At 34.6% G+C, this 14,187-nt stretch overlaps 1 protein-coding gene across 1 annotated transcript in view; it reads left to right on the forward strand.

Moving 5' to 3' along the window:
• DPY19L2 (dpy-19 like 2) overlaps positions 1-14,187 on the forward strand; it is a 101,037-nt gene that overhangs the window by 26,642 nt on the left and 60,208 nt on the right. The window contains exons 7-9 of the mRNA XM_046020089.1: positions 3,336-3,393; positions 5,895-5,986; positions 7,418-7,517. Of these exons, the coding sequence (XP_045876045.1) occupies positions 3,336-3,393; positions 5,895-5,986; positions 7,418-7,517 (250 nt within the window). The remainder of the gene's footprint in view (positions 1-3,335; positions 3,394-5,894; positions 5,987-7,417; positions 7,518-14,187) is intronic.

The raw sequence follows: 14,187 nt of genomic DNA on the forward strand, positions 1-14,187 counted from the left end.
GACTGGGAAAACATTGCAAAGTATATACCCAACATGGTATCCAGACATTACAGTCATTAATTCAATGATTTAATTAATTTATTTAATGCTTACTGTGACCAGAATCACTACTCTAGGTGCCAGGAATACAAACAATCTCTGTCCTCATGGAACATAGACTAAGAAGACAGACAACCCAATAGAAAAGTGCACAAAATATTCATGATCAGATATATATACCAGAAGAAGTCCAAATTGCCAATAAACATTTGTAAAGTTGAGCACCATCACTAATTATCAGAAAAATACAAATTTAAACCACGACATACTATTTTATATGTACTAGATTGGCAAAAGGAACTTTTATCCATGGCAGATGGACATATAAATTAGTACAATTATTTTGGGAAAATTGTACATAATTTAGTAGAGTTGAAGTTGTAGGTATCTTCTAACTCTGCAGTTCCTATTTAAAGTTTATAGACTTATAAATAAAGGAAACAAACTTGGTGGTTGCCACTGAGGAAGGGAGTGGGGATGAGCAAAATAGGGGAGGGGGAGTGAGAGATACAGGTATCCAGTTACAGAATGAATAAGTCAAAGGGAGGAAATGTACAGCATAGGGAATATAGTCCATAGCATTTTAATAGCATTATGAGGTGACAGGTGGTACCTACACTTGGGAACATAGCATAAGTATAGAGATGTTGAATCGTTATGTTGCATACCTGAAACTAATGTGAAATTGTGTACCAATTATACTAATACATATAGATATATAAGTATACATATGCCTAAGAAACTTTGTACATATACACCAGGAAGTATGTACAAGAATATAACAGCATAGTTTGTAACAGCGGCAAACTGGAAACAACTCAAATGTCTAACAACAGAGAAACGTACACATTACAGTTTGTTAATACAGTGGAATACTATATACAATATTGAGAATGAGTGAGCTATAGCTACACACATCAACATGGACAAATCTTAACAATATAGTGTTGAGTGATGAAGGTAAGCACAAACTTAAAAGATGCATCTTCCATTTGTATAAAGTTTAAGAATAATTAAATCATAGTATCTATATGTATAGATGTGGTTATGTTAATAATCACAAAAATCAGGATAGTGGCTCTCTGAAGGGGTGTCACATGGGGACTCAGGGTGTGATCAATTTTCGATTCCAATGATAGTTATGCTTTTAGTTATAAGTATGTTCACTCCATAATTGTTCTAAGAACTAGAAAATTTTATGTACTTTCTTATGTATGCCTTAAAGGAAAATATAAACTCATCAGCATCTTGAGGGAAAAGGATTACTTTTAGATTATGTTGGCAGGCTTTAAAATGTTCTATTTTTGAAATTAGTTATTATGTTTTTTTAAATATGAAAATGTTACACAAGACTTAATTTTTTTAACTAATACTTTTCATTGTGAGAGCTCCTCAGGATGTGATGTCTTCTCTAAATTGGCTACACATTTCTGTAATACCAATACATTATTGGGCTCCAGTCTTTGAGAAGGATATGTAGATATAACAAATGTTGGTTATAAAAGTGTTGCCAAAACTGTGAAGAGATTGGAAGTAATGGCATATGAGAAACTAAAGAAATAGGAATTGGGGGTAAATTTTTATTTCTTACCCTGGCCACTCTCTCCTGTTGGAGCTAACCTGGAAAGAAGAATAGAAATTTCGCATTTCTATTCTTTTGGTGGTTAAAGATAAAATGGTAACATGCATATCTGACTTTATTGATCAAGTCCAAAATTGATTGATTTGATCAAATCCATAATTGATTGATTTGTATTGATTTTCTGATCAGTACAAAGAATTTTAGGATAATTTGCTTCAAAATAGCCCCTCACATCTTAAAATTATTATCATAGTTTAGTGCTTCTATTACCCTTCCACAGTATGCACTATTATTGCTGTTTATATTGTCAAATCTTGCTTAGATTTATATCCACATGATCCTACCTTCTATAGACTGCAGTTGTTCTGCTTCTAACACCTTCCTCCTCGCAATTTCTTCCTTTTCAAAGGCATCCTTTGAATTTCCTTTAGTGAAAATCTATTAATGGTAAATCACTTTCCATTAGTTTTGCTTGTTTTGAGCTCATTCCTTCTGTTCTTCCATCATTCCTGGGATATTTACTGTCTTCCAAGTGTGAAGCTGTGTATACAGTGATGACAAGATATGAAGAAAAGGCAACTTTAAGAAATCATTTTCTTTTCTTTTCTTTTTTCAGTGTTCCAAGATTCATTGTTTCTACACCACATTCAGTGCTCCATGCAATACGTAATACCCATAATACCATAATACCCCCATAATACCCACCCATAATACCCACCACCAGGCTCACCCATCTCCCCACCCCCCTCGCCTCCAAAACCCTCAGTTTGTTTCTGAGTCTACAATCTCTCATGGTTCATCTCCCCCTCTGATTTCCCCCAACTCATTTTTCCTCTCCTCCTAATGTCCTCCATGTTATTCCTTATGCTCCACAAGTAAGTGAAACCATATGATAATTGACTTTCTCTGATTAACTTATTTCACTCAGCATAATCTCCTCCAGTCCCATCCATGTTGATACAAAAGTTGGGTATTCATACTTTCTGGTGAGGCATAATACTCCATAGTATATATGGACCATATCTTCTTTATCCATTTGTCCGTGGAAGGGCATCTTGGTTCTTTCCACAGATTGCTGACTGTGGCCATTGCTGCTATGAACATTGGGGTACAGATGGCCCTTCTTTTCACTACATCTGTATCTTTGGGGTAAATACCCAGTAGTGCAGTTGGAGTGTCGTAGGGTAGCTCTATTTTTAATTTCTTGAGGAATCTCCACACTGTTTTCCAAAGTGGCTGTATCAACTTGCATTCCTACCAACAGTGTAAGAGGGTTCCCCTTTTAAATACAACAAATTATAAAATTCAGATTACTTTATACATATACTTTGTATACTTGTACATTCAAGATTAAAACATTACATGCATACTTCTGAAATTTTGGCATTATTTTATATGGTTTAGTACTATAGCATTTATTTTTTTTTCATCCACAAAATTTATTTCTAAATTTAGATGAACCGCCTATTGTTCACATTTGTGATAGGAGTGCCATGGGTGTTCATTTACATTTTATTTTTTAAAATAACTTTCTTTAAATTTAACTAATTAACATATAGTGCATTATTAGTTTCAGATGTAGAGTCCAGTAAAAATCATCAGTTTTATATGACACCCATAGTACTATAGCATTTAAATATGAATTTAAATTCTAAGGTAATTTTGTAAAATACTGTATTTTATTAATTATTAATATATACTCTTTTTTTAACAGTGGGACTCAACTTGGAGGTCTAATTACAGTTTTGTGCTACTTTTTCAACCATGGAGAGGTTTGTTTTCTAGAAAATAATTTTTAAGATATAAGGGACTGTATAGGAACAAGGAAATATATTCATCAATACAGTATATAATTGAATATTATTTAGGACTTTGCAATATTTTATGTTAATAGTCATATTTTAATCATGTTTTTCCACATTTTTACATAATTAGAATTTATGATGTGAAATATCTTGCCTGATTTTTAGTGTATCTATATTTTGTAGAAAAACCAAATACTGTATTTTGTTGAAAAAGGAAATACTGTACCTGTTGAGTTCAGGCACTTTATATAAACATCTCATTTACTCCTACCACACTTTTTATGGAAGGTGGTTATTATCCTTACAAGTAGAAGATATAAAATTGAAATTTATAGTTGTTATGTTACTCATACAAGATTCTAAATTCAAAATCTAGTGAAACTGAGCTTTGGTTCTCCATCTGTCTGGCTCTAAAACCTTGCTTCCTTCTATTACATCATGCTGCCTTTTCTTTCTTTCTTTTTTTTTCAGCGTTAACAGTATTTATTGTTTTTGCACAACACCCGGTGCTCCATGCAATATGTGCCCTCCCTATTACCCACCACCTGGTTCCCCAACCTCCCACCCCCCACCCCTTCAAAACCCTCAGGTTCTTTTTCAGAGTCCATAGACTCTCATGGTTCACCTCCCCTTCCAATTTCCCTCAACTTCCTTCTCCTCTCCATCTCCCAATATCCTCCATGTCATTTGTTATGCTCCACAAATAAGTGAAACCATATGATACTTGACTCTCTCTGCTTGACTTATTTCACTCAGCATAATCTCTTCCAGTCCTGTCCATGCTGGTACAAAAGTTGGGTATTCATCCTTTCTGATGGAGGCATAATACTCCATCGTGTATATGGACCACATCTTCCTTATCCATTCGTCCATTGAAGGGCATCTTGGTTCTTTCCACTGTTTGGTGACTGTGGCCATTGCTGCTATAAACATTGGGGTACAGATGGCCCTTCTTTTCACTACATCTGTATCTTTGGGGTAAATACCCAGTAGTGCAATTGCAGGGTCCTAGGGAAGCTCTATTTTTTTAAAGATTTTTATTTATTTATTTGACACAGAGAGATCACAAGTAGGCAGAGAGGCAGACAGTAAGACAGGAGGAAGCAGGCTCCCTGCCGAGCAGAGAGCCCGATGTGGGGCTCAATTCCAGGACCCTGGAATCATGACCTGAGCCGAAGGCAGAGGCTTAACCCACTGAGCCAGTCAGGCGCCCCGGGAAGCTCTATTTTTAATTTCTTGAGGAATCTCTACACTGTTCTCCAAAGCGTCATGCTGCCTTTTCAATTGTAATTACACAACATGATGAACTCAAAATAGAAATTTACTAACTCGGTCAAATTGGATATAGTTTACCTGCAAAGAACTCATAGAAACTTATCTAGAATATGTTAGATTCATTCAGCAATATGCTGAATATGTAACCTTTGCCAGATTCTGTTCAGGGATGAGATGTGGCAGTGAAAAGTGAGAGAGTATGACTGCTAGCTTTTGAAAACAAAATATGTAATATGTTGTGGCATGGGTTACGTAGGATTGAAGTTTTTATCCATTACTTCTAGGAAAGGTAAATAATTGGTGAATTTTAGAAAATCAGTTAGGCAAAGGAATCATAAAAATTATACATACGTAAATATATAAACTTAAATATATTGTCATTTACCAATATGTTCATGTAAAGATAAAATCTTTTCTTTGAGTATGCCAGATGAATTAACTTTCTTATACATACCATAATTCATCTTTTTAAAATTTAGTTTTGGTATCTTGGAAGAGGAGTAATAAGAGTTTACAAGAGTTTTAATTCTTTCTAGAATTTTAGAATTATTGAGATAAAACTTATAGTATTCTCACTTGCATTTTAGAAATAATTATTTTTAAAGTCTATGCAAAGTGTCAAAACTTTCATTTATGTATCACATTAGTGATTTCAAAATACTTTCAGGTGTTTTTAGAAATTTACTGTTAACTCTTTTAAAGTTATATTTCTCAAACTCAGAGACAATCTTAATAACTTGTAGTGTGTGTCTATACTCATTAAACATGTTATGTATAAACTCTCTTGGTGTTTTTGAATGCCCTAATTGATACCTGGTTGGATTTTTTTTTTCTGGGCATATACATGACAAAGCCCTGGGATGCCAGAGTCCTCACGGCAGACCTGAAATGTGGATCTGGTTTTTCATTTCCAAAATCCTTACCACTCCAGTAACTACCACCTTTTTTTGTCCTTTAGGTTTTCTTACATCTGGCGTTCTTGTGTTTTACTTGCTTCTGGTCTTGCTAGTTAATGGTTCTCTACCTAATGCCTATATGCCCATTAAGAGAGCTCCAGAAACTGAGAAGCTATCCAGGCATTCAGAAATTAATGAGCCTAGTTTTAAAATTATTTGAACAGCCTACTCATGACTTTTAGATTAATATTTATTGCAATGGAACATAAAATGAAGTAAGTATTTTATTGATTTCAGGCTACCCGTGTAATGTGGACACCACCTCTCCGGGAAAGTTTTTCATATCCATTTCTTGTACTTCAGATGTGCATTTTAACTTTGATTCTCAGGTAATTTTATTTATAAGATAAATCTAAATAAATTATAAGTTAAGTTTCTTAAAATATACTCCAACCTATTAAGTTATAATTATTAAATTTAGTTTTCCCTTTTAGTTACTTTAAAAATAGAGTATCCCGTTGCGAAAATAATCTAAAATTACTTTAAATTAGAGTATGCAGTTGAGAAAATAATCTAAATTTACTATGTAAAAAATTTCTTTCCACTGAGTAGACTACAGGTTTTAGGTGATCTAAATTCCTGGAAAGATGGTTTATTTTCTAATTTTAGGAAGTGATTTTAGTCTGACCAGCTGGGGTTTCATGGAATGAAATGTGTTAACTACAACATTTAGGATTGTAGCCTTGAGTACATAAGCTATGTACTCTGTAGATTAGCCCAAAGTCACTTTGTTTGGTAGATAAAAGATAAGTGAGAACTTAATTTATTTTGTGACAATATCACTAAACAATATGAACATTTAAGTTTTTTCCTTTGAAAATTTATATACCATAGTATAAGGATTTATCAAAGATCTAATACACCTTTTATAAAAAAGAAGAGCTACAGTTTTATTATTTACACAAAATGTTTACATTTCTTTTTTCATATTCTAAAAGACACTAAAACTATCTGAGGTAAAAGGTGTTGGTTAATTGATACATCTTTCCATTGCAGACTGGACAGTTTATTTTTGTTTATTTTTTATTTTTTTTTAAGATTTTGTTTGTTTATTTGATGGACAGAGATCACAAGTAGGCAAAGAGGCAGGCAGAGAGAGAGGAAGGGAAGCAGGCTCCCTTGCTGAGCAGAGAGTCCGACGTGTGGCTCAATCCCAGCACCCTGGGATCATGACCTGAGCCGAAGGCAGAGGCTTTAACCACTGAGCCACCCAGGTGTCCCAGACTGGACAGTTTAAACTTCAATATGCAGTAGTTTGTAACTGCATTCTAGAATTCTTTTTCAGTCATTATTTTAATTTTTTTCTTTAAAAGGTTCTCATAGCTGTTAACTTAATATGGCACCAACACTTAAAGAATTTTTTTGAAATCTAAAAGCAGTGGTGTGTAAAACTGTTGCTGCTTGTATAGGCTACATATTTTGAGATACGCAGGGTCAGTTCACACTATTTTCTGACCACATGGCTGGAGTATTAAATTTCTAATATCATGTATAGTGAAAGGAAAAGAAACTTTAATGCTTAAAGTATCTTATTTACTGATAAACTAGTTTATCTATATTTAAAGCTCTAAGTAAGATTGTTTTATGCTAAGTTTTTTGTAACCCAGGTATATTCAGTTCTTTTTAATGGGCTTTAAATTTAACTGTATTTTGTTATCTTACATCAAAGGTAAGTGGTCATTAGATTTCATCAAGTTTTTCTGTTTAGTGATAGACAACTTTTATGGTAAAACTTACCGGTATCAATTCTCTCTATTAAGGACCTCGAACAATAGTAGAAGGAATTTTATTGCACTCTGTTTTTCCAATGTTGCTTTTATGCTTCCCTGGCAGTTTGCTCAGTTTATACTTTTTACACAGGTAAGATGATTTTAAACTAATTTAAGTTGAATGAAATGTGTATTTGGTTGTTTTTTAGAAGTTTTATAATGTCATTATGTTTCTGCCCTAATAGATTTTCAAAATGTGGAATAGTTATAAAGTTTGCATATATATATGATTTTTAAAAAAAATTATATAAATCTACATTCTATTAATGTATTGGTTTATCTAGGCAGATCTTAATGATCAACCTGCAAAAAACTTTTTCCTGTTACTTTAATTCATAGTTTTTCTTGTTTGTATTTGAGATGATCTCTATATATTTGCCTGTAGATCATCCTTTTATCTTAGGAATCTTAGGAATCATTTTGGATGCCAAGTTACATAACATGGTAAGGGCTAAGCCTACTCTTCATGGTAAGGGGTATCTGCTTCTAATCTAGCTAACTGTTGGTTCTCTTGTCTGAAGAATAGGGTCTTTGCGGACACCATTTCTCAGAGCTTCAATCATGACATTACTTGGGTGAATTTGAGGCCATATCCTGTTTCCCCAAAACAACTAAGTAGCTAATGGCAAGAAACTGAGCTAGGAAAGTAGTAAAATTTTGATGAAATTTCATGATATCCAATTTTATGTTGGAACTCCTTCCCACCTAACCAACACTGATAATAACAATGTTCTCTATTGGCAGTGAGAAATTGTGCCAAGAAGGCTGGTGCTGCTGGTTAGTTACAAAAATTAAATTATAAACTCAGCTTAATTGGTGCTGCATGTTTAAAGTATTCTCTCTGCTTTACTTCCTTATAGTTGGCCCTTCCAGGTTGTCACACGGAAAGTCTGTGGTTTCCATTATTTGCTCATGCCAACATAGATTTGTAATGTGCGTCACTTCCTTGCAAGCACATTTATTAATCCACTGGTTCTAATGAGACTGTTTAAGTAGCTGTTTGGATAATTTTGATATTGCTTTAATGATTTTCTCTCCATTCAAAAGATGTGCTAGGCTTTTAGTTTTCTTTTTTGTTTTTTTTCTTTAATTATTGAGATGTAATTGACAAACAACATTTTGTACGTTTAAGGTATGCAATATGTTGATTTGATACATTATTATATTTCAATATGATTACCACCTTAGTGTTAAACATATCTCTTAGGTCACATAACTCATATCTTTTTTGTGGTGAGATCATTTAAAATTAGTCTCTAAGCAACTTTGAAGTGTATAATACAGCATTGAATATAATCACTGTGCTCTGTGTTAGATATCTAGAACTTATCCATCTTCTAGTTGCAAATTGGACCCTCTCTCCAATGTCTGTTGTATTCCCCCACCCCTCAGCCCCTCATAACCACAATTCTACTCTTCGTTTCTACAAGTTAGGCTTTTTAAGATTCCACATGTAAGTGATACCATAGTATTTGTCTTTCTCTGTCTGACTTACCTCACTTAGCATAATGCCTTCACAGTCCATCTCTGTTAAATTCTATGTATAAGTAACAGGGAATCAAAAATTAGCATACAGAAGAGTTTTATGCTCAGTTTCAATTTTATGTTTTCAATGCACAATGCACTCATCTCTGATTTCAGGAACAAAATTTGCCCAAGACTTGAACTGATTTAAAACTCTTTTCTGTTTTCCGGGGAAAAAAATTCACCCACCCTCAGACCTACCCACCTTGAGGCTAGTATCTGCAAGAGCATGTTGAAACCTGCATCTTGAGGGATGAAGGAAAGTCCATTTTCTACAGTTTCACAGCAGAATATTGACTCTGTTACTTGTATCTAAATGAGAGGGCTCCCTTTTCAACCAGCAACACAAGTAACATTTCAGCATCTGAGCAGAATTTTCACCCATGAATGTTTCTCTTAACCAGAGCTTATTTGTGATACTTAAGGTTAGTGGTCTAGACTTAGATATCCTAACAATATTGGTCTATGAGAGGAAAGAAAAGGAAACTAACATATGCTATACTTCGGTATTAGAGTTTATTTCATTTAATCCCCAAGGAGTCCAGTCAGATGGATACTACAGATAAAGACACAAAGACTCAAAGATTAAATTAAAATCAAGTTCTGTCTAATTGCAAAGCTCCAGCACTTTCCAATTTATTTTTTGTTGCAGCTCTAAGGCCTTTGAACTCTTCTCTATTGAAAGTTATATACTTGGCTATATTACCTTCTTTGCTAAAATGCCTTCACCTTTCGTGCAGCATTAATAAAATAAATATGCATTTGAAGAACATTTCTGTACCTTTTGTGAAACTATAATTAACTGAGTACACTGTGTTATCTAATTGCTTTCTTATGTAAGTACCTATATGACACATTTTTCATGATTAGCATCAAGATTAATTTTCTTCTGAAGGTGAATTTATGAACTTCCTTTTAATAAACTGCAACTGTTAAATGAGCTGGATTCATTAGGAGACAAGCAGAAAGCAACTGCATTTTTTTCTTCTGATGCCTCTTAAAACCTGTGTTCTAGACTTGTTTTACCCCCCCCCAAATTTAGATGAAATCTCAGGAGATTCCATACATATTCTTTTCCTTTTCATTTTGGAGAAAAGTACCGTTTCAGTAAAAAAAAATCTTTTTGAGGTTTTTTTTTTAGATCTTTAAAATTTTGTGTCTTCTGGCCATTAAAATGATATATATCTATTTATTTAGTTCTTGCTTAATTTCCTCCAATAATTTACATAGATTTTTAGAAATCTTACAGATGTTTCATTAGATTTGTTTCCATATATAGAAAGCAATTAGATAACAGAGTCCATTCAATTTTCTATTTTTGTTGCATTTTAAAAGATTTAGTATTTTGTATTTTTAGTTATATAGTCCTACATGTGTTAATTAGGCAAAATATGTTAATTTTGCTATTAAATTTTTAATATATCTACTATTTTTGTTTATTTCACTTACTAGAGGAGGAATGTCTTTTTTTTTTAAGATTTTATTTATTTATTTGAAAGACAGAAATTACAAGTAGGTGGAGAGGCAGGCAGACAGAGAGAGGAGGAAGCAGGCTCCCTGCTGAGCAGAGAGCCCGATGCAGTGTTCGATCCCAGGACCCTGGGATCATGACCTGAGCCGAAGGCAGAGGCTTTAACCCCCTGAGCTACCCAGGCGCCCCTAGAGGAGGAACTGTCTTAAAATTTTCGACTTCACCAATGATCTGTTGATGTCTACTTTTAGTTCTGCAAATTATTACTTTAAATATTTTGATCAATATTATGATGTATACAATTGTTAAACATTCTTTTTATTTTTATGTAATGTGTCTTAAAGTTTTTTAAGTGCATCTGTGTGTGTGTAGTAAGAACACTTAACTTGAGACATTCCCTCCTCACAGACTTGTCAGTGCAGGTAGAGTACAGTATTATTATCTACAAGAACAGTGTTGCGCAACTGACCTCTAGAGTTTACTGATACTGCATAACTGAAATTGTATATGCATTGATTAGCAGCAACTTCCCATTTCTTCCTCTCCACCCAGCCCCTGGCTATCACTATTCTATTCTGTGCTTCTGTGATTTTGTTTATTCTAGATACCTCATAAAGTGGAATCATGCAGTATTTGTCCTATAACTAGCGTATTTCACTTAACATAATGCCTCATTCATATTGTTCCATATTACAGGATTTAGCTCTTTTTTAAGGTTAATGATAGGCCATTGTATGTGTATGACACATTTTTAATCCATTTATTCACTGAGTGTGACTTAGGTTATTTCCACACCTTAGATACATGAATAGTATTACAGTGAACATAGGAATGCTAATCTCTTTAAGAGTCTATTTTCAGTTCTTAAAATTAAATACGTAGGAATGAATTAAATACCTAGGAATGTGATTCCTGGATTATAGGATAGTTCTGTTTTTAATTTTTCTTACAGAAAATTTTTTTAAAGATTATTTATTTATTTGAGTGAGAGAGAAAGAAAGAGATCATGAGCAGGGCAGGAAGGGCAGAGGGAGAAGCAGACTCCTCACTGAACAGGGAGCTTGATATGGGACTTGATCCCAGGCCCCTGGGATCATGACCTGAGCCAAAGCAGATGCTTAACCAAGTGAACCACCCAGGTGCCCTGTTTTGAATTTTTTGAGGAACCTTCATACTATTTTCCATAGTGGCTGCACAGTTTTGCACATGCAACAACTGTGTGAAAGAATTCCCTTTCTTCTACATCTTCATTATTACTTGTTGCTTGTTTTTTTTTTATAATAGCCATCCTAATGGGTATGAGATAACACAGCATTATGTTGTTGTTTATTTTAGTTTTATTTTTTAAGTGTTCCAAGATTCATTGTTTATGCATCACACCCAGTGCTCCATGCAATATGTGCCCCTCATAATACCCACCACCAGGCTCACCCGTACCCCCAAACCCCTCCCCTCTAAAACCCTCAGTTTCTCAACGTCCACAGTCTCTCATGGTTCATCTCTCCCTCTGATTTCCCCCAGTTCACTTTTCCATTCCTTCTCCTAATGTCCTTCATGTTATTCCTTATGTTCCACAAGTAAGTGAAACCATATAATAATTGACTTTTCCTGCTTGACTTACTTCACTCAGCATAATCTACTCCAGTCCCAGTCATGTTGATATAAAAGTTGGGTATTCATACTTTCTGGTGAGGCATAATATTTCATTGTATATATGGACCATATCTTCTTTATCCATTCATCTGTTGAAGGGCATCTCGGCTTTTTCCGCAGTTGCGATTGTGGCTATTGCTGCTATGAATACTGGGGTACATATGGCCCTTCTTTTCACTACATCTGTATCTTTGGGGTAAATACCCAGTAGTGCACTTGCAGGGTCATAGGGTAGCTCTACTGTTAATTTTTTGAGGAATCTCCACACTGTTTTCCAAAGTGGCTGTACCAAATTGCATTCCCAGCAACAGTGTAAGAAGGTTCACCTTTCTCCACATCCCCCTCCAAAATTTGTTGCTTCCTGTCTTGTTAATTTTGGCCATTCTAACTGGTGTAAGGTGGTATCTTAATGTGGTTTTGATGTGAATTCCCCTGATGGCTAATGATGATGAACATGTTTTCATGTGTCTGCTAGCCATTTGCGTGTCTTCATTGGAGAAGTGTCTGTTCATGTCTTCTGCCCATTTTTTGACATGATTGTCTGTTTTTTGGGTGTTGAGTTTGAGGAATTCTTTACAGATCTTGGATATCAGCCCTTTGTCTGTAGCGTCATTTGCAAATATCTTCTCCCATTCCGTGGGCTGCCTCTTTGTTTCGTTGACTGTTCCTTTGATGAAGTCTGAAAAGTTCAATTTCGCATTTGTTTCCCTTGCCTTTGGAGACATGTCTTGAAAGAAGTTGTTGTGGCTGATGTTGAAGAAGATGCTGCCTATGTTCTCCTCTAGGATTTTGACGAATTCCTGTCTCACGTTGAAGTCTTTCATCCATTTTGAGTTTATCTTTTGTGTATGGTGTAAGGGAATGGTCGAGTTTCATTCTTCTATACATAGTTGTCCAATTTTCCCAGCACCACTTATTGAAGAGACAGTCTTTTTCCCACTGGTATTTTTTCCTGCTTTGTTGAAGATTATTTGACCATAGAGTTTTGAGGGTCCATATCTGGGTTCTCTACTCTGTTCCACTGGTCTATGTATCTGTTTTTATGCCAGTACCATGCTTCCTTGGTGATTACAGCTTTGTAATAAAGCTTGAAATCAGGCAACGTGATGCCCCCAACTTTGTTTTCTTTTTCAACACTTCCTTAGTGATTCAGGGTCTTTTCTGGTTCCATACAAATTTTAGGATTGTTTGTTCCAGCTCTTTGAAAAATGCTTGTGGTATTTGGATCAGGATGGCATTGAGAGTATAGATTGCTCTGGGCAGTATAGACATTTTAACAATGTGATAGGACAAATCAATAAGAGAAGAGAGAAGAACCACATGGTCCTCTCAGAAAAAGTATTTGACAAAATATAGCATTCTTTCCTGATTAAAACTCTTCAGATTATAGGGATAGAGGGAATGTTCCTCAACCTCACAGAATCCATCTGTGAAAAACCCACAGTGAATATCATTCTTAATGGGGGAAAAGCTGAGAGTCTTCCCATTGAGATCAGGAACACGACAAGGATGCCCACTCTTGCCATTGTTGTTCAACTAGAAATTCTAGCACTTCTAGCACAGCAGTCAGACAACAAAGAGAAATAAAAGGTATTCAGATTGACAAAGAAGAAGTTAAACTCTCTCTCTTTGCAGATGACATGATACTTTATATAGAAAACCCAAAAGACTCCACCCCCAAATTACTAGAACTCATACAGCAATTCTGTGTAATGTGGCAGGATACAAAATCAGTGCATAGAAATCAGTTGCTTTCTTATACACCAACAAAGAAACTATGGAAAGGGAAATTAGAGAATCGATTCTATTTACTATAGCACCAAAAATGGTAAGATACCTTGGAATAAACCTGACCAAAGAGGTAAAGGATCTATACTCGAGGAACTACAGAACACTCATGAAAGAAATAGAAGAAGAAACAAAAAGATGGAAAAATATTCCATGCACATGGGTTGGAAGAATAAACATTGTTATCATTGTGGGTTTTTTGTATTTCATTGATAATTAATGACATTGAGAATATCTGTTAGCTATTTGCATATCTTTGGTGGATAAATACCTGTTCAAGTCCTTTGCCCATTTTTAAATAAAGTTGTCTTTCCCCAGAGTATTA

The sequence above is a fragment of the Meles meles genome, chromosome 10, assembly GCF_922984935.1.
Source record: "Meles meles chromosome 10, mMelMel3.1 paternal haplotype, whole genome shotgun sequence".
Taxonomy (NCBI): Eukaryota; Metazoa; Chordata; class Mammalia; order Carnivora; family Mustelidae; genus Meles; species Meles meles.